At 51.3% G+C, this 21,077-nt stretch overlaps 1 protein-coding gene and 1 long non-coding RNA gene across 6 annotated transcripts in view; one reads left to right on the top strand and one right to left on the bottom strand.

The window, feature by feature from the left end:
- The window catches only part of LOC118666370 (solute carrier family 23 member 1-like), a 28,556-nt gene extending 24,901 nt beyond the window's left edge, over positions 1-3,655 (bottom strand). The window contains exons 1-2 of one of the 5 annotated variants that reach the window (XM_036328595.1): positions 3,640-3,655; positions 3,041-3,173 (exon numbers count right to left, since the gene is read on the bottom strand). In XM_036328595.1, coding sequence (XP_036184488.1) covers positions 3,041-3,082 — 42 coding nt within the window. In that variant the 5' untranslated portion in view covers positions 3,083-3,173; positions 3,640-3,655. Of the gene's footprint in view, positions 1-3,040; positions 3,250-3,273; positions 3,340-3,639 lie in introns of those variants that run through there. The other 4 variants (XM_036328596.1, XM_036328598.1, XM_036328594.1 and 1 more) reach the window with 4 other exon arrangements.
- LOC118666374 lies at positions 1,053-18,571 on the top strand. Its single transcript, XR_004970950.1, has 2 exons — positions 1,053-1,958; positions 18,308-18,571. It is a non-coding gene; the product is annotated as an uncharacterized LOC118666374 (long non-coding RNA).
- Positions 18,572-21,077: the final 2,506 nt, after the last annotated feature.

Below are 21,077 nucleotides of genomic sequence, written 5' to 3'. Positions count from 1 at the left end.
TCTCAAGGTGATGGAGAAGGAAACATGGGAGGGGAAACTGTTGGTTCTGGACCTTCTTGTCTTTTTTCCTATTGAGAGACAATGCCTCAAAGACTGTTCTCAGCATGATGACCTCTGAATAGAGTTGATATGTCTCCATATCAACTAGGACCATCTAAAGCAGAGGTTCTCAACCTGTGGGTCGCGACCCCTTTGGGGGTCGAATGACCCTTTCACAGGGGTTGCCTAAGACCATCGGAAAACACTTATATAATTACATTACGATTCATAACGGTAGCAAAATTACAGTTATGAAGTAGCAACGAAAATAATTTTATGGTTGGGGGTCACCACAACATGAGGAGCTGTATTAAAGGGTCACGACATTAGGAAGGTTGAGAACCACTGCTCTAAAGGTTATGGCAACCACTTCTACATGTGCTTTAAAACGATGCCTGGGAAACTGACCTTGCATGAGGTTCCAAATAAGAAAAACTTTTAGAACATGGAGCTGGGGTGGGGGGTGGGGGCTGGGGGGAGGGAAGGGGAGGAATGCGTCTCCCTTGAGAGCAGCTGGTTCTTTCTGTCTAAGAAGAGTATGTGACTCTCTGAAGCCCATGAGTCGTGGCTGGAAAGCACAGAGCCCAGTCAAAATATGACTTTTGTTGTTAACTACCTCACGTCACTTATGGAAGAGATGGGGCAAACAAGCAACAAGACAAACACACGGTGTGCCTGAAGATTCCTGTGCATCCGAGAGGGATCATTAGCACACTGAAGACCCACACAGAAACCAGTGATATTCCAGAGACATTGGAGAGCAGGGCTTCTCCAATGGAGGTGGAAGATCCCAATATGGGGAGTACCTTTATCCCTGGAGAACCCCCTGCCGGGGAGAAGGCTGTGCATGTGACTCACACAACCGCAGGAAAAAGCTTGGGAACCCCTTTTCGGACGGAGAATGGATTCTTAATGGAGCGACCCCTGCTGGTGAGCACTGGTATGAGAAGAGGGGCCACACCTCTTTGGGGTGGAGCTGAGTTTTCCAACTCAGCACATGGGCTGTCATTTCACCGAAAGAAGCAGAAAGAAGCATTCTGGTGCGGCTTGCCATTGTGTGGTGCTTCCCAGAGCACAGGGAGCTTCCGAGCAGCCTCTCGTTTGATTCTCACCCTCATCTTACCACTCCCCGGTTCACAGGTGAGGAAACAGAGGCTCAGGGAGGCTGGTCCGAGACCCCACTGTGAATGGGAGAAGGGCACCCTCCTCTTGGCGTCTCCCTTGTGCAGAGAGGGAGGGACAGCCCTCCAGCTCTCTGGGGCAGAGCCAGAGGAGCCGGGTGCAGGGGCAGCTGCCGTGGAAAGGGGGTGGTCTCGGGGGAAGACGGGTAACTTTCTCTGACTCCATCCATACACACAGCCTCCCATCCCGCACTCCACCCTCCAGGCTCATTTCCTACCACTCCCATTCACCTGGCTGTAGCCCATGGGACTGCCCAGGTCTCTCCAAATGAGGCCTCCCTTATCCTGCACCCAAGGGCCCAATGTCTCCTCCTCCATCACCTCTCCCCATGCCCCACCCTGTGTGAGTTTCCTGCCTCGGACTCCTGGCGCGTTTTGTCTCCCTGTCCTGTAATTAACCGTTTTCTCCCCTAAAGTAGAAATAGTTCTGTGTACCCTGCTTTCCCCTAGTTAGGCCATAAGCTTGCAAGGTCGAGAAGCTATCTTCCCGTGTGTATAGCCCTAGAAGTTTCTAGCAGAGCAACATACTAGTACAAGTGAAAACCACACGCATCCCAGAACAGCGCCTTCTCTCATGTGGGTGCTGAAGTTGAGGCTTTGAGGAAAATGAAGAGAAGACAGGCCACTCAAAGGAGACGGATACGTGCCCAGGCCCCTCCACACGCCCACTGGCCCAGGTAAGCCCAAAATGTGGCCAACATCACAGCCTTCAGAAAAGGGAGTCTTCTCTGACTTAAGGTTTGTTTTGTTTCCGGTTTCTTTGTGGAGGGGTGGGGGGGCTTCCGTGACATAGTGGTAGAAATTATTCTGGGGAGAAGAAAGGAGCGTTCTCTCAGGTGCCCCCACGATTTTCTAGAAGGGGGGCCAGGGCCTCTTGACCAGAGGCTGCCCAGCATGAGCAGGCCCTGGCAGACGGGCTCCAGGAGACAGCGCCGAGAGCCCAGCCCAGATCCGAGTCCTGCAGACACTTGGCTGGGCCTCACTAGGGCTGCAGCCCTGGCCCGGCATGCAGGGAGGGGCTCCTGCGCGGTGGGCAGTGGCCAGAGCCCAGTCCCCCCCGATAGGTTCCGGGGGCCAAAATAGGTTGCAGAGGTGGTAGGGACAGGGCTCAGAGGTTACCCTGACTTCACTTCTCTGGGCCTCGGGTTCCCCGTTTGTAAAATGGGGGCAGAGAGCTTGCTCCATGGGCTCCAAAGGAACGAAATAAAGTATATAAAGTGCCTGGGGCATTTTGGCGGTTCAGGAAATATCAGTTCTCTCTTTCTCTTTCTCTTTCTCTTTCTCTTTCTCTTTCTCTCTCTCTCTCTCTCTCTCTCTCTCTCTCTCTCTCTCTCTCTCTCTCTCTCTCTCTCTCTCTCTCTCTCCTTCCCTTTCCTTTAGCTTTGCTTCAGAAAGGATTTCTGATAAAAGGAATCATAACCTGAGAAACCTGGAGAACAAACATTTAGATCCAACAGAGTTGACCTGTGAGTAAAGGTAAAGCTGAGAATTTCCCACCTCTTCCTCCCTTTGTAATTTATTCACAGAGGCCAGCACTGTCTTCCTCCCTTTGTAATTTATTCACAGAGGCCAGCACTGTCTTTGTCCCTTTGTGACTCATTCACAGAGGTCAGCGCTATCTTTGCTCCTGGGGATGGTGAGGTGCCAGCACAGCTGCCACCCTTGTCTAACAGTCGCAGATCTTTAGCTCCTAAGCCATCGCTCAGTCCTTCGCACTGATGATGAATCAGGCATTGGGGCTCCATGCTGGGCCCCACCAGGGCTCCTCTGTCCTTGCAGCCCACTCTCCGCCCCCCTCTCTCTCTCTCCCCAGAACTCACCGAGGGGTCCGGGTGCTCACGGCTGGTGATGGCAGGGTTCATGGCAATCGGGGTCTTTTCCTGTGGGTGTCCTCTCAGGATAGAGAAGAACTGAAGCCTCTCTAGTAGAGAAAGGTTAACTTCTCAAAGCCTGCTGAAATAACAAGGAGAAAGACAGGCATCCCGGCTGGCTCTGGGGAGGGTGGGGCCTCCAAGCCCCGCCCGCTGATGGACAACGGACTCCCCAACCCCACCTCATCCCGCCCCCAGTCCTCTCCCTCTCTGGTCACTGCAGGGGACCAAGGTGCATTCTGCTGTAGCCAGCGTTCACACTTTGACAGGTTAGGGCAATTACAGAGAAGTTAATGACCCCCTTAACACAAGGAAACAAGTCAGGGCACAGCCCCTCGGGGTGTGGCAGGAGCGCACTTTCCAGAAGCCGGGATGGGAGGTGAGCGGGTGAGTGAGGGTGAGGCTCTGGGCTGAAGCCAGAGACTTCAGTTTTCTAAAGCTGGTTCTAGTGACTAGTTGAGCTGGAATGCAAACATTGCAAACATCGCCCCGTGGGCCTGGCTCCTGAGATGCATTCATGAAGTCATTAATGAGGAAAAGAGAATTACCGTTGACCTGGGAGCAGCTGCCAATGCTCCTTGTTGGGGCAAAGCTTCAAGAGAGAGCCTGAGAAGAAATGACTTCAGTCCTTGGGTGACTGTCTCTGTAACAGCCAGGAAATGTCTAATGACCCACCTTCTGGGAAGAGAAATTCAGGAGGGTGTCATTGCTCTTATTCCGGACAGGGTATTTGGAAGGCTCTATAAAAAAAACTCTTGATAAAGCCCACTCTGTGAAGTTCATAGTTACTCAGGATGATGGAATGTTCTGGAATGGGCGGCACTGAGTCTCAAGATTCTGGAAGCACATAGCAGTATGCACACGGCCGTCAGTGGGAGCTGGTCCAAGAGCAAGCCCTGAAAAACACAACAATGAGACTAGATGTATCATGCGGGAGGAGACAGGCCTGATCTGGGCTGTGACAGAAAGCAAAGGTCATAAGAGAGTCAAAGGTCACAAAGTAGCTGACCTCCACGGAACACATTGCCACCGACACTACACTCTGTTTTATATGATCGTGTTTTATGTTCACCACAGACCAGCATTCACATCCTTCTTTCACGGATTGAGAAATTCAGGCTGGATGGGTTGAGTGTTTGCCCAAGGTTATAGCAAACACTGGAACTGAAATTCAAATCCAGACTATCAGGTTCCACAGCCCTCGGGGGTCAAGGAGATGCCAGATGGCAATGTGCAGGCCGTGCGGGTCTGAAAATGGGCAGGCTGAGGCTCAGGGAAGATGTTGGCCACGGAGGAGGTCCCCCACCCTGTCCCTGGATGAAAACACTGATCCTCTACAAATGGCACCCAGGGGCCTCAAGTTCGCCTCAGAAGTGAAGGTCAGACTGAGCTTCGTGGGGGGGGGGGGGGGCACGGCTCTGCATCTGTTGGGCTCCCCAAACACACTAAATGGGCAGTTCCCTGAGCTGGACAGTTATGCGGTGAGGACAGAGAGCAGGTACCCATGTTCAATGGAGCGGCCCAGGCTTTGTCACCCACAGGAGGCCTGGCTGGTGTGGGCCGGAGGGGAGCCGCCTCCACTGCCCACCGCAGCCCCACCCTCGCAGACCTTCGGGCACGGGCAGAGTTGGGTTCACACTGGACATCTCTTCTCCATGTTATACCTTTGGGGCAACATGGAAGAAGGGACTTTACAGAGACTCTGCCCTGCCCGCACTGCAAGTCCTGCCTTGCCTGGCTTTGCCCTCCCTGCTGCTTGTCTAGGCACACAGTTCAACTCCTCTGAGCGGGAGGTAAAATGGTGTGGGTTAGCAGCCCAACGGAGGCAAAGCAGAAAGATGGTCTCCTGTTACCACTTCATTTGATTGCCTGTACACTGTTTCAGAACTTTCTTTTTTTTTTAATATATATTTTTTATTGATTAAGATATTACATATGTGTCCTTGTCCCCACGTTACCCTCTATCCCCCCCTCCCCCCCCCCCCCGCTCATGCCCTCACCCCCCCGTTGTCCATGTCCATTGGTTAGGCCTATATGCTTGCATATAAGTCCTTTGGTTGATCTTTCCCCCTTACCCCCACCCTCCCCTACCTTCCCTCCAAGTCCCGACAGTCCAATCAATGCCTCTCCGTCTCTGGATCAGTCCTTGTTCATCAGTTTATGTTGTTCATTATATTCCACAAATGAGTGAGATCATGTGGTATTTATCCGCTCTCCAGTTCCATCCATGCTGTGGCAAATGGTAAGAGTTCCTTTTTTCTTCTTCCTCTTCTTAAAGAATACCTTTCAGCATTTCATATAATGCTGGTTTGGTGGTGATGAACTCCTTTAGCTTTTTCTTATCCGTGAAGCTCTTTATCTGACCTTCTATTCTGAATGATAGCTTTGCTGGATAAAGTAATCTTGGTTGCAGGTTCTTGCTATTCATCACTTTGAATATTTCTTGCCACTCTCTTCTGGCCTGCATGGTTTCTGTTGAGAAATCAGCTGACAGTCGTATGGGTACTCCCTTGTAGGTAACTAACTGTTTTTCTCTTGCTGCTTTTAAGATTCTCTCTTTATCTTTTGCTCTTGGCATTTTAATTATGATGTGTCTTGGTGTGGTCCTCCTTGGATTCCTTTTGTTTGGGGTTCTCTGCGCTTCCTGGACTTGTAAGTCCATTTCTTTCACCAGGTAGGGGAAGTTTTCTGTCATTATTTCTTCAAAAAGGTTTTCAATATCTTGCCCTCTCTCTCCTTCTGGTACCCCTATAATTCTGATGTTGGTACGCTTGAAGTTGTCCCAGAGGTTCCTTACACTATCTTCATATTTTTGGAATCTCTTTTCTTTTTTCCTTTTCGGTTGGGTATTTTTTGTTTCTTTGTATTTCAAATCTTTGACTTGATTCTTGGGATCCTCTTGTCTGCTGTTGGATCTCTGTAAATTATTCTTTATTTCAGTCAGTGTATGCTTAATTTCTAGTTGGTCCTTTTTCATGTCCTCCATGGTCTCACTATACTTATTGAGGGATTCATTAAATTTATCGGCGGTTTCCATAAAATTCTTGAAAAACCTTATAAACGTGGCCTTGAACTCTATATCCAATCGTTTGGTTTCCTCCATTTCTGCCATTTGTGACCTGTTTCTTTGTCTCCGCATTTTGGCAGCTTCCCTGTGTTGATAGAGTGGCCCTGCGCGCCAGGTGTCCTGTAGGGCCCAGTAGCTCAGCCTCCCCAGTTACCTGGGGTGGACACTCTTGGTGCACTCTTGGTGCCTTGGTTGTTGTAGGATCACTGGGAGGAATTGACCTCCAGGCCAATTGGCTGTGAGAATCAGCTGTGTCTAAAGTGGGAGAACTTCTGTGCTGAAGACACCCTTCTGGGGCAAGACTTGCTTCCGTGGGGCTTTGGTGCTCACTGAGTCTGCTCCCTGAGTGTGTCCCTTATGGATCTGAGGAGTTGCAATCTGGATGGTCCCCCTCTGACCACTGGGTACAGTGGCTCCTGGATCTAAGGAGGTGCTAATTCAGCCTCTGCCTGAGGCCACACAGCAGGAGCCACGAAGAGGCTCAGCTGTGAAGCAATGCAAGCCGCTGCGGGGCCTTGGGCCTTCTCTTGGAAGTTCCGGGTCTGCCTGGCTAGGCTGCAGTTAGGTACATTCACATGCAAAAGCCTCTGCCGCAGCCTGGGTGGGGCGGGGTCTCAGGGAATCAAAGGGCGGATCAAGGAGCTATGGCTGATTCTCCGCCCGGAGTCGCGGGTCTCAGTGACCTGCTAATTGCTGCAAGCACCTCTGAGGGAAAGCCGCCTTCAAGTTCACCCGCTGCCGGACAGACCAGCTTCTCCCCGTATGAGTCCTGGGTCCCCAGAGACTTCCCGGAACCGGAGTTCAGAGCAGTCGGGAGCTTGTGATTCAAAAAGACAGCCGTGTCCTCAGGTGCCACCCCCTGTCCTCGCGCGCGCACGCGAGCCGGCCGTACCTCTGCACTTGTACCTCTGCACTTCACCTCTGCAGCTCCTCTGGCTCTCAGCGTGCTTTTCTTTCCTTCTAGTTGTAGAATTTACACTCAGCCAGCCTTCCTGTTGTTCTGGATGATGTTTGCTCTGTCCTTTGCGGTAATTTTCAATTGTTGTGTGAGGCGGCAATTTCCCGGTGTTTACCTATGCCGCCATCTTAGTTTTTCGAGTTAATGAGATCCTTCCAGAACTTTCTTCATTCTTCATCTTCAAGTCCTCGCTCTCTTCAGGGCCTGGCACGTGGTTCCTTGTACAAGTCCTGTCTGCATCCAACCTTTGGCTTGTGGTCACTGCTACTATCTGTGGAGTCCCTACCTTCCTCAGCTGCTCAGGCGAGGAGCTAAGCTTTCCTTCCCTCAGAAGTCACTGCTGCAGTCTTTGCTTCCTCCACTCATTGGCCTGGCTTGCCTCCTGTCAACATCTCTCATCCTAAAGCCACTGTGGTACCCCACAACTCTCCCACAGCTTCAGCCGCCCAGCTGGTGGCCTTGACTTCCCTCCCCAGCTGGAGTCATCCTTGATTTACAACTTCATGGTCTGAATAATCCCCATACACACAGCAGCTTGAGGTTCACCGCACGCCCCCAGCACATTCACAGGTGATTATTTATGACCCTTGTGCTACGGAATGAGTTACGGAAATCTAGTTCTACTAATTAGCAATGGGAGGAATTTGTTTTAAGAATATGGGTTCTCTCTGGGAATTCATGATCTTTCCTCAAATACACAAAGGAGCTAAAACTCTTCCATTACATTTCCTCACAAAAGCTCCCAACCCCAAATTTGAGGCAGTTGCTCAGCCCGCCCGCCCCCCCCCCCCCCCCCCCCCCGCCTTCCCGTCACGACGCTTTGGGAGAAAAAAGGCACCCGGACTCTTAGTTTACAATGCTGATGGCCCCACTGGAGACACCATCTTTGCATGCGAAGTAGGCTAAGCAGGAAGGCTCGGGCCTGGGCCTTTGGGCATTGAGGTCGGATAAATTGGCAGTTGGCTATTGTAGGAGGGAACATGCCAAGAGACAGTCATGGGGCAAATCACAATTGACAAGAGCAAACGAGGCCAACAGGGTTTCCAAAGAGCAGGTCCAATGAAACTGTAGGTGCTGCTCTTGGTATTGCCTTTCAAATCCATTTAGCCTTCTCTCATTTTCCTCTTTTTTATTTTTTAAATATATTTTTATTGATTTCAGAGAGGAAGGGAGAAGGGAGAGAGACAGAAACATCAGTGATGAGAGAGAATCATTGAGCTGCTGCCTCCTGCACGCCCCCCACTGGGGACTGAGCCTGCAACCCAGGCATGTGCCCTGGCCAGGAATTGAACCGTGATCTCCTGGTTCAGAAGTCGACGCTCTACCACTGAGCCATACCAACCGGGCCCCTCATTTTCCTCTTGAAAACCATCCTGATCTACAGCAACCAGGCATGTCCTTCAGGCAAGGTTTCCACTGTCCTGTGGCTGCCCTGCATGGGGCTGGGGGCACAGCTGGAGTACTGCAAACCCCTGGCCATGGCCTTGGGTTAGCGGTGGGCATGGAGCCCAGCTAGAGCCATGAGATGCAAGGAGACTTCTCCTGGGACTTGGGAGTGAGGTACTCCCTCTTTTTCACTGACCTTGAACCTGGAGGTTGTTGCTCTGCAGCTGCTGGCAGCCACTCATGACTACCTAGAGCCTGAGAAGGAAGCCAGCCTGGAACACAGAGCCGAGAGGGAGAGAAGCTGGGTCCCAGTGGTGTTCGAATCCATATATCATGCCATCCACCTTTGCTAGTAAGTGCTCTTTTGGGCTTAACCCAATTTGATTTGGGTTTTCTATCATTTGCAACCAAAATATACCAATCCACAAACTTACACTTTTATCTACAATCCCAGACCAGTATAGAATGATTTACATAATATTTGCTGATTTTTTACCCTTCACTAACAATGACTGTTAAATTCCAAAAGCATTCACATAACTTAAACATCAATTCTAATGCTAACGACCTCAATCTAATTTTCCATGATATATGGATTTGTCTAAAATGTGGCAAAAACAACCCAAGAGAGGCCCTGGGAATCGATTTAAAGGCCACTTGTTCCTAAGAGGCTTCACTCAAATAAAAACCTGATTTCATATCTGGAGGGGCGAGAAACCAACATTAGCCACGGAGGGCGGGCTTTTCTACATCTTTATTGAGCCCTGACCTATTTCATCACAAGCTGGAGTTGTAGGATTGTAGGTTTGGTTCTGCAAAATTGTTTACTTCCAATTTTGATAAGTGCAGCTTCGGAAAGCTGCCTCAAGTGGACTGTGGCTCCTGATTTATGACTTCACGGTCTAAACAGCCTCCATATTCACGCTTAATTGAATTTCAGTTGATAAAAGAGAGGTTGGCCAGCTCATAGACTCAACCTGGCCCACTGCCTATTTGTGTGAATAGAGTTTTACGGGAATAGACCCACGCCCACTGGTCCACATGGTCTCCAGAGCTGCATTTGTGTCACCCGGTTGAATAGCTGTGACAGGCCCACAGAGCGTAAAATAATTTATTACTGGCCGTTTTACAGAAGGAGTTTGCTCACTCCTGTTCTAGAATGCCAGTCCGGAAACTCATGCTTAAGAAAAACGTATCACTTTTCATTTTTTCATTGCACAACGTAGGAATGATTTTAAATAAAAACAAAGTATAACTAAACTTTTTTTTTTTTTTACCCAAGTTTCTCCTCTCCAGTTGCTCCCAGTCTGTGCTTTCCTCTTACAGAGCTCCACATAGTACAAGCCTCTGGGTTCGGCTGGCGTGCACAGGCATGCTTCCGGGGCTGTTGAACGGGAATTTGCCATTAATCATCTTGTTTCTCTGCTCTTGTGTAACCAACTGCTTCTGCTAACCCTTCAGCTTGTCTCCGAGTCTTGGTGCTCAAGCCCTTCTGTGGGACAAGCAGGGACCAAGGAAGAGTACCCAGGGTGGTGCCAGGAGCCAGGGCTGGGCACCTGGGTGGGATGAAACTGACCTGAGGGCTGGGGAGGAGGGCGGAACCAAGGCCTGAAACCAGCGTGTGGAGAGTAGGGTTGAAAACCACTTCTCTAACACAATCGGGCAGGCTCCAAATTTGGAAAACAAGTTGCCATCATTTCACAGCTGCTCCGAGCGTGGTGCCCTGCGGCCCGCTGGGTGTCTTCGAGATTCTGGCTCTTCCTCGTGGCACTCCGTGGAGGGTGGCCCTTCCGCAGGCCGGACGCTCCCTGCTCCTGCGTGTCCTCCTCACTGCAGTGCGGGCACTGACTCCTCTGTGAATCGGCCGAGAGGGGGGGGAGCCTGGGCCAGAGACCTTTTAGATCTGGGCCATAGACTGAATGTTCGTGTCCCCCAGGATTCATTCATACGGTAAATCCTAAAGCCAGTGTGATGGTATTTGGAGGTGGGGCCTTGGGGAGTAATAAAGGTGGAGCCCTCTTAATGGAATGAATGCCCTTATCAAATAGGCCCCACAGAGCTCCCTCGCCCTTTCTGCCATGTGAGGACCCGGCAAAAAGGCGGCTGTCTACGAACCAGGAAGCAGGTCCTTGCCAGTCCCTGCCACCCGGCCGATGGCATTTTTAATTTAACAGCCCAAACAGACTAAGGCAGTCTGGCATGTGCGGAATCCCCTTGTGACTGGCGTTATAAGAAGAGAGTGGTGGTTTTGGCCTCCGGCCTTTCCTCTGCTCAATGCCTCTCAGTAGGAGTTTGACCTAAATACTTTTGGCAAGCAGTGTCTGTCCTCTCTCCAGGAGCTCCGGGAGGGTGAGTAGCATTGGGGCTTGTGCGACACATTGAAGATGCTTCCCCTGAGGAGCACACAGGGGACCCTCATGGGTGGTGCTGCCCAGCTCTGCCCATCGCCCACGTGTCCTCAGTCATGTGCTGCATGCCAGGCTGGCAAGGTGTTCAAGCCAACTTCAGGGCCCATTCATGTCACCATCCCTTCCTCCCCCGACCCCCCCACCCATTTTCTTTTTTCTTAAATATGTCTTTATTGATTTCAGAGAGAGGAAGGGAAGGGAGAGAAACATCAATGATGAGAGCGAATCATTGACCAGCTGCCTCCTGCACAGCCCCTACTGGGAATACAGCCTGCAACCCGGGCAGGTGACTTGGGGAATCGCACCGTGGCCTCTGGGTTTATGGGTGGATGTTCGACCACCAAGCCTCCCCCCTTTTTTTGCCTCTACTTTCTTGCAGAGAAGTCTTCTGACTAGCAAGTAGAATTTTAGATTTGGAGAGCTGGGAGGAACTACAGAAGAAACTAATGTCCAGAGAAGAAGGGAACCTGTTGGTTCATGTGCCTCATCTCAGTGAATGACACCAACATCCCCAGACACTCAGGCCAGAGCGTGGTTCACCATACGCAGTTCTTCCCAAGTCCCGCTAACATCACCTCCTAAGTATATCACATGCATGCCCAATTCTCTCTCGTGGTGACAAATACAATAACTTCATCTAAGCCACCTTCTTTGCTTCTCTTTTAATCTGACATCAGCTTCCTTATGAATTTATGCACAGCAGTCTGGATAAACTCTTTTTTTAAAAAAACAAATATGAGATGATTTTTCAGTAACAACTTGTTACTTTACAACCTAATAGTTTAGATTACAACCTGTTCATTTACAGTGCTACCAAAAGTTCAAAGGTTAAAGGGAAATGGCTCTTTTCTTTTTAATATACTTTTATTGATTTCAGAGAGAGAGAGAGAGAGAGAGAGAGAGAGAGAGAGAAACATCAATGATAAGAGAGAATCATTGATCAGCTGCCTCCTGTATGCCCCACACTAGGGATCGAGCCTGCAACTCGGGCATTTGCCCTGACCCGGAATCAAACCATGACTTCCTGGTTTATAGGTTGACACTCAACCACTGAGCCACGCTGGCTGGGCAATAAACTTTTTTTTTTTAACTTTTATTTCATAAACTAGAGGCCTGGTGCATGAAATTCGTGCACTGGGGGGGGCGGTGTTCTCAGCCCAGCCTGAACCCTCTCCAATCTGGGACCCCTCAGGGGATGTCCGACTGCCGGTTCGAACATCCAAACATCCCTCTCACAATCTGGGACTGCTGGCTCCCAACCGCTCACCTGCCTGCCTGCCTGATTGCCCTAACCACTTCTGCCTGCCAGCCTGATCACCCCCTAACCACTCCCCACTCCCCTGTCAGCCTGATTGATGCCTAACTGCTCCTCTGCCAGCCCAATCTCCCTGAACTGCCCTCCCTTGCCGGCTCGGTTGCCCCCAACTGCCCTCCCCTGCAGGCCTGGTCACTCCCAACTGCCCTCCCCTGCTGGCCATCTTGTGGTGGCCATCTTGTGACCACATAGGGGCGGCTATCTTTGTGTGAGGGCGTGGTGGCCAACTTGCATATTACCTATTTATTATATAGGATGTAAATTTTTCAGTACTCAATTCAATGAAATATCCTTAAAGGCTATAATACACTATTCTGTTTTGTATTGACATTCTTTTTTGTTGTTGCTAATTCTCACCCAAGGATATTTTTTCCATTGATTATTTTTTTAGAGAGAGTAGAAGGGAGGGAGAGGAAGAGAAAGAGAGAGAGGAGAGAGAGAAACATCTATATGAGAGAGACACCGATTGGTTGCTTCCCATAAGTGCCCTGACAGGGATGGGGGATTGAACCTGTAACCCAGGTACATGCTCTTAACAGGAATCAAACCCGTGACCCTTTGGGGTGAGGGCTAACACTCCAACCACGGAGCCACACCAGCCAGGGCTGGATAAACTCTTGAAACATACATCTAGTTGTGTCATTCCCCTTTAAGAACTTGCCTCACTCACCTGCACCTTGAGGAGACAGTAAAACCGGTCCTTAGCAAGGCCTACGACGACCTTCAGCACTGGCTCTTCGGAGCCCCTTGCTCACCACTCCCCATTGCTCAGGGCCTGGCACGAAAGAGGCCTTCCCTGAATAGCAGCTGGACTCAGATTATCTACGTTTATTCAGCTCATCTCAGTCATTACCTTGTGACTCTGAACTCTTGGGCCAGGTCTTTATGCAAAAAGAGGTGGACTTCAAACCCCCCTTCCTCTGTCTGAGACTCTGGCTATAAAACGGCAGGTGTCTGGAGGCAGGGGCAGGTCCGATTTCCTCCAGGAGCCCAGGATGGCAGTCCTTCACTGGGCAGACCCCAAGGCCGGGACGCCGCAGGGGGAGGCACAGGGCTGGCTTTTCTCTAAAACATTAGAAATGCCATCTCCATTCCAGAGGGTGGCACAATCCCTTAGAAAGGGGCATAACTTAGCTGAGGTCTTTGGCCTCCATGTGCCCGGGGTTTTGCTTTCATTCAGGCCTGGCGAGGCCAACACCGCAGGACCTGGCTGCCTCCGAGAAGCTTGTGTGTGGACCACACTGAGGACAGCCACTTCCTCCTCGCCTTCTCCAGCCTCCCGCGCTCCCAGCCCGCACCAGCGTCGGGAAGGCCCTCATCCTCTCTACCTGGCTCCTCCTGGCTGGGACTCTCCCCTCATGACTCCCAGACATCAACGTTGACCCAGACACAGACATTGTCAATAACTCACATTCCAGGCTGAACTGAAGCCAACCACTGACTCAGAGCCAGCCACTGAGCTCTGCCTCACTGGCGGTGGAGGGTCGGCCACTGACGTTTAATAGGAGGATGCACAGGCTTTGGACTTGTCTGCTGATGTGGAGTCAACTGCCCGCCCTTCCCACCCCCAGCTTTGGGGGGGCAGCCACAGCAAGTGTCACTGGTGGCTATTCGGAAGAGCCTGTGACTGGCGCGCCAGCACCTCCCGGGGAGTGACGAATGCATCTCAACGCTTGTGTAAAAGGAGGCAGTCTCCACTGGCTGTGACCGTTACTCTGCTTACACAACTTTCTCAGAAGACTCTGAGCTTCTGCCCAAGCCTCAGTGACATGCTGGGCGTGTGAATAATTGTAAAGGGCCAGTGAGCCGCAGGATGTACCGGCTGAGGAGCAACGCAATGGAGACCATTGTCCACAGACGGAGGAGGCCCATTTCTTAACTGTGTCCCATTTAATATGGGATCAATCAAGGTTCATTTCAAAGGAAAAACAAGAAAAAGATAGTTTGTAAGAGTTTCCAGGAGGAGGCAGCACAGCTGGCCACGCAGGGCAGGGCCACACAGGGAAGCACGGATCAGCCAGATCAGCCGGGAGGAAGGGGTGAGGGGAAAGTCCGCACAAAAGCTTTCATTGTGACGTCTGCAGGGAGGATGGCGAGGCAGGGTAAGTGGCTGGACAGGGTTAGCACTGGCTGGCTGGAAGAGTTGGCAGGCTCTGGGGCACAGGGCTGTCCTGATTTGTCTGGTGCCTGGCCCTGGGATGACTGGGGCAGGGAACTACTGGTTTGGCCAGATTGGGGGTGTGCGAGGGGGGTGAGGGGAGGCTCTGGATTGGTTGGTTTGCATATGAAAGCCACGCTCACAGGGGAGCCCTTTGCTACCTCTGCTGCCCTGGGAGCGGCAGGTTGTCCCTGGTCCTGGAGCCCCAAATGCCAGAGCATCAAGAAAATAAGAGCATCAAAATACCAACGGCATATCTCACAGGCCTAGAACGAACTCTCCAAAAATTCATCTGGAATAAAAAAAGACCCCGAATAGCTGCAGCAATCCTGAGAAAGAACAAAGTAGGTGGGATCTCAATACCAGATATCAAACTGTATTACAAAGCCGCTGTTCTCAAAACTGCCTGGTACTGGCACAAGAATAGACATATAGATCAATGGAATAGAACAGAGAGCCCAGAAATCGACCCGAACCAATATGCTCAATTAATGTTTGACAAAGGAGGCAAGAACATACAATGGAGCCAAGATAGTCTCTTCAATAAATGGTGTTGGGAAAATTGGACAGATACATGCAAGAAAATGAAACTAGACCACCAACTTACACCATACACAAAAATAAACTCAAAATGGATAAAGGACTTAAATGTACGACGGGAAACCATAAAAATACTAGAAGAATCCAAAGGCAACAAAATCTCAGATATATGCCGAAGCAATTTCTTCACCGATACAGCTCCTAGGGCATTGGAAACTAAAGAGAAAATAAACAAATGGGACTACATCAAAATAAAAAGCTTCTGCACAGCAAAAGAAACCATCAACAAAACAACAAGAAAGCCCACTGCATGGGAGAACATATTTGCCAATGTTATCACCGATAAGGGTTTAATCTCCAACATTTATAGGGAACTCATACAACTTAACAAAAGGAAGATAAACAATCCAATCAAAAATGGGCAAAGGACCTAAATAGACACTTTTCAAAAGAGGACATTCAGAAAGCCAAGAGACATATGAAAACATGCTCAAAGTCACTAATCATCGGAGAGATGCAAATCAAAACAACAATGAGGTACCATCTCTCACCTGTCAGAATGGCTATCATCAACAAATCAACAAACAACAATTGCAGGAGAGGATGTGGAGAAAAAGGAACACTTGTGCACTGCTGGTGGGAATGCAGACTGGTGCAGCCACTATGGAAGACAGTATGGAGTTTCCTCAAAAAACTAAAAATGGAACTCCCATTTGACACCACTTCTAGGAATATATCCCAAGAAAACAGAAACACCAATCAGAAAGGATATATGCACCCCTGTGTTCATAGCAGCACAATTCACCATAGCTAAGATCTGGAAACAGCCTAAGTGCCCATCAGCAGATGAATGGATTAGAAAACTGTGGTACATCCACACGATGGAATACTATGCTGCTGTAAAAAAGAAGGAACTCTTACCATTTGCAATGGCATGGATGGAACTGGAGAGCATTATGCTAAGTGAAATAAGCCAGTCAATGAAGGAAAAATACCACATGATCTCACTCACTCATGGATAATAAAGACCATTATAAACTTATGAACAAAAATGATACAGAGGCAGAGCAACCTCGAACAGACTGTCAAACTACAGCGGGAAGGCCGGGGAGGGTTGGGGGCAGGAGGGGAGGTTAAGAGATCAACCGAAGGGAAAAAAAAAAAAAAGAAAATAAGAGCATGGACTGAAGGGTCCCGGGTTCGATTCCTGTCAAGGGTTCCCAGAGCGGTCGTTGGTCTGGGACCACATTTCAAGCTAACTCCTGGAGGCTTCGTGACAGTTCTGAGTGTGGGGATAGCCACCGTTTAATGCTTTGCTGCATTCCAACAACGGGCATAGGGTTCAGGAGAGGATGGGGTCTGGGCTTCCCTGAGGGAGGGATGGCTAGTGAAGCATGTGGCTGCCACTTCTGAGACAGGAGGGAGGAGAGACCTGAGCTGCAGCTCTGTTAAGAGGCTCTTACTGCAAAGAGCCTGGCCTGGGTCCGGGCTTAATCCCACGCTTCTGTGTGTGACTTGGTCATTGAATGCGAGACAATTACTTCCGATTCCCAAGGCTTCTGAGGCTCCACGTCCACTCACAGAGTGTGTGGCTTGAGCCTGAAATTGAACATGCCTGCCCCAAACACCTGCAGCTGAGCCTAGGATTACGATGCCTTTAGATTTCTATCTGGCCTTTTGATTTCTAAGTGGGCCACCATTTCAAGTTCATCCTTCTCCCCCCACTCCCACCCTCCAAACACACACCCACAGCACCCACCCAAGGCCCTCTGGCCGGTGCACTCACTTTATCAGACTGTCTTAGAAGAAGTATGTTCCGCTGGCAGCCCAAGGCTCTCTGACCCCACCTGAGGAGGAGTTCTGAGCCATTCTTAACGGGTTGGTCCAGGGAGACACCCCTGCAGAAGTCTCAGGACGTCAGACACAGGGCAGATAACGGTCCAGACCCTGTAGCTTTCACGATCCTGGGAAACAAAACCAAAACCCAGATGAGAGATTAGCAGGAGGAGGGTGTATGAACTGGTGCTGGTGTGTCCACCACTGTTTCCTGGCACAGAGTTAGGCGAGTTGCTCCCCCCGACTCGGGCCTGGCCAGGGGAAGAACAAACATCTGTCTTCCAAGTTGGGGGACAGTGGGGCCTGCACGAAGGACTTCATGGAGATCACTGGGGATGGTCTGGAACAGAATAGACCCCTCCTGGGGTTTTCTGCCCAGAAATAGGGTTTCTGCAGTCCCGGAGGGTCGTTCTTTTGGGCACTCGCTCTCTTAGCTCCCACAGCCCTCTGAGTCACTCTAAAGAGCCCAGTGGCCAGACCGTGGTCCTGCCGGCTCGGCTCCTACAACTCTAACAGGCTCAGGCCACAGGCGATATGATTCGGTTACGTTTTGAGTGGGATGTCAGCTCACAGGCAGCCCAGCACTGGCCTGTCCCTGGGGGTCAGTACTGCATGCAGCCTGGAGTCCCCTAGGGTGAGCGGCCACACATTATGAGACCCTCAAGGTAAGAGAGCCCCACAGGGGCTTTGCTTCTCAGTTCTCTCACGTTCTGGGCCCAGGAAGTCCTGAGTCCTCCGAGGATGGCTTCCACCTGCAGGGTGAGCCCCCATCATCACCAGTGCCTCTGCCTTCTGCAATGTGAGCTTCCGCAGGAGAGGGTGCCAGGAGCCGTTCTGTGTGAGTGCCCCGGGCCTGTGAGGCTGGAAGCCTGGAAGACTGGGTGCACCGAGCACACACTGGCCCTGAGGTGGATGGGCCCAGGGGGGGCAGGGAACCGAGCCCCCGGCACCTTGGGAGGAGCTCTAGCTCACCGCCCTGCTCGGATGTTTGCAGAGGTGCCGGGGGGAGGCCTGGCTGCAGGAAACAGCTGCCAGCAGGGAGCTCCATCTGAGAGTTTCCCGCCCCCCTAATCTTACCACTCAGGTCAAGCCAGATGGCTGCGGTGAGTAGCACAGTAAGACTAATGCACAGGCTTGGGCTCCCAGCCAGTGTTCCCTGGACTGACCAGGTAATCCCTTCCCTGTTACCCCCTCGGGGGAGCGAGAAGGTGGGGGGGGGGGGGCTCCTTTGCTTTATCGCCTTGCAGCCTGCCAGCTGGTGTGATAGTGACACCCAGTGGACACATACCGCAGCTCTCTTCTCCCTAGAGACAGAAATTGTCCTGCCCTCTGGGCACGGGAGAGTCCAGCTAGACTCGTCTTCCCAGGACTGGGCGTTGAGTCCTGTCCATGGTACTGACGCCCGAGGCCGGGAGGAAAGACCAGCTGGACCGAGGGGGATGGGAGGGCCGGAGAGCTGAGAGCTGCTGCTTCAGGAGCCGCCGGCCACGGCTCACACAGCTGCCAATCACTCGGGATTTACTAACTCTCCGTATCTTGTTTCTTCAGGGAAGTAAACAGGAAGAGAATGTCATAAGAAGGCCGAGGAGTTCAGGGCAAGGACTCCTGAGGAACTGGATGACTCTCTGTCCCTATAAATCGTTAGAAAGAAGATGGGCTGCCTGCCATTGGATGGCAATTGGGGGCAGCGTGACCCTGAGGACCACTCACCCTATTTGCAGGGTCCAGGGCACAAGTACCAACAGAGGCCTATGTCCCGTGTCTTCTTACTGAAAAGTGACAAATCAAGCTAATAAACTGAATGCACACGTCCTACCTCCTGCCCTGGTGAGTGCACCTACCTAAGCACCCGGTAGCCGCAGGTTTGCATTTAGAATTCTCTGACTCCCTTGGCTCAGCCTGACCCCTGCTTTCCTCACTCTTGGCTCTGTCCCACATCGGGAGAGCCCTGCAAGTGGACACCTACTCACACATCCAAGCTCTGCCCTCCCTCCCCCATGAGCAGCCCCCCTCGGCCACTCCACGGCTGGGCCTGGGCAGCACGCCTGGGGAAGAGGCCTGCACCTGCTGTGCCAGTGGCCATTGGGCAGGAAGGCCAGGATCCTGGAATGACTGTGTGGTCCGGAAGGGGGCTGTGGCTCCACACTGGCATGCCTTCCTGGCCCCACAGACTCTTTGCCCCATGGGGAGAGGGCATACTCAGAGGAGGGGCAGAGTGGGCCCTCCAGCCAGGCCTAAGAGTGCTCAGGGGCAGGGCAGCTCAGCCACTCACTTTCTTCTCTACCAACAAGTGATCAGCAGGTGAGACTTGGAAATGGTGCCCTCTGTTCTCCTAAGTCTTCCCCCTCATCCTGGTCTCCATTGCTCCATCAGACCCCACCAGGAGACAGAGGGCACAATTGTATTAGACCATGTACACAGGTGGAGATGGACTATAAGGCAACCACCATGGGTATGTACTCACCCAGGGGTAGGAACAGCGGACGAAGAGAGGGAAGAGGTTCTGGAACCCAGGAGGAGAGAGTCCTGTTGAGAAGGATGATTTGAGAAATACAGGGACCTTTGTTTGAAGGATACAACCTATCAAGGAGCCTTACAGGGGGGGAGCCAGGTGAGTTAGATCATGGCCCACTCTCCATCCTCCCTCTAATTTCCTACTGGTGCTCTCCATGAGCCAAACTCAACCAAAGCCAGGGGGCATAGGCTGTTGATGTGGCTCAATTAGGTCTCCCAGGACTAAACACGGGATGAAGAAAGCTGAAAGGTGGACCTGGAAAGACAGACAATATCTGGGGCAGACACTAAATAGTGACTCAGATAGAAGTGATCAGAAACAGGAGATGAAAGGTGGGCATTTGTGAACAGTTTGCTCCAGTGATCAATTAAAACTGAAGTCTTGATAAGAATGTGCATGCTCAGTCCTGTGCTATGTGGTGATTGGAAATGACTGGCACGCAGCTCACCCAGACAATGCTGCCCCAGTGTCCCAGCTCCAAGGGGTCCAGAGTCTGTCAGCTAAGTGACAGACTGAGATTAGGACCCAGGTCCACCGCCCAGCCACGGCTTCTCCCACATCCCGGCCCAGCGCTTACAAATGAAGTCTACAAACAGGAGAGGGAGAGAGAATAGGCTGGGGAAATGGAGCCAGGCTTCCTGCATGTTGGGTGTGAAGGAACAGTGGACATCTGCATGGAAGTAGCCAGCCAGCAGCTGGACATGCTGGACTCCAGCCCAGAGAAAAGGACTGCTGACCTGCTCTCTGTGCTTGAGCGCCGGAGCCAGGGTGGGAGCGGTCTGCACCTCCTCTCCACAGAAGCCGGCTTAGCAACCAGATGTCCACACGAAGGCCAGTCAGCACGTCACCATTGCCTCCCATTTCCTTATCGACTTTCTTCCTTTTCCACCCACTAGCTCAACTCCCTGGCCACAGCCTCACAGACCCTATGCCTTCCTCCTCCCATCAGCCCATTTCAAGGCTACGGCCCTGGACTTAGTTCATCTAAAACCTAACGACGAGCAGTATATGCCTACAAGGACCAGATTCAAACTGAAACATCGGGTGGACCACACTAATACAAAAATTAGAAGAAAATTAAAGGCATGATGCAAAATGGCTGCGATGTTGGATACTAAGATGGAAACCCTCCATGGTTGCTCCTGAAATGTCATCTGTTCAGAAGGCGAGAAGTGGGTTTTCCTGAGTCTCTGATAGGGAGCTGCCCTCCCTGTCTGTGGCTTCGCTCAGCCCCATCAGCAGATGGCGCCAGGCTCAACTTGAGCAGCGTTGATCTGAATGGGGATGTGCCAGGCTTCTTGTCATTCCCAGCAGGCTTCCTAATTAACGTGCTGCTGCTGGCCCTGCTTTGAGTGCAGTGCTGCCTGCACTATTTTTAGGGGCTGGCACTAGGAGCACACCTGTCCCTCAGCCGGTCTGTCTCCGTGTGTGACTTGAATGTTGGCACCATGGATCACCCAGCAAAGGAAGGCTTCACCAAGAGACCCTCACCTCACTTCTTTAGGGCGCTTTGGTGCCACATCCTCCTGCCACCTCCTCTGCCCCAGAGTTTCCAGATCAGCTCCTAGCCTTCACAAATCCGCCAACCAATATCATGACCCTAAGAAGCCAACCTCAGCAAAGAATTGGGAGATTGGCCCAAAGACACTAGAAGCCAGATAAGCCATGAGGCCTTGGAGCCCCGCAGGCAAGAGGACTATGTGACCCTCGGTGATAGTGAATTACAAAAACAAATCCCAGCGTGGGCCAATAGTCCAGTCCTATTCCGTAGTCATTCATATGCAGTATCCTGGTCCTGGCCAA

Source organism: Myotis myotis, unplaced genomic scaffold (genome assembly GCF_014108235.1).
Source record: "Myotis myotis isolate mMyoMyo1 unplaced genomic scaffold, mMyoMyo1.p scaffold_m19_p_11, whole genome shotgun sequence".
In the NCBI taxonomy this organism is placed as follows: Eukaryota; Metazoa; Chordata; class Mammalia; order Chiroptera; family Vespertilionidae; genus Myotis; species Myotis myotis.
This window is presented reverse-complemented; position numbering and strand designations above follow the sequence as displayed.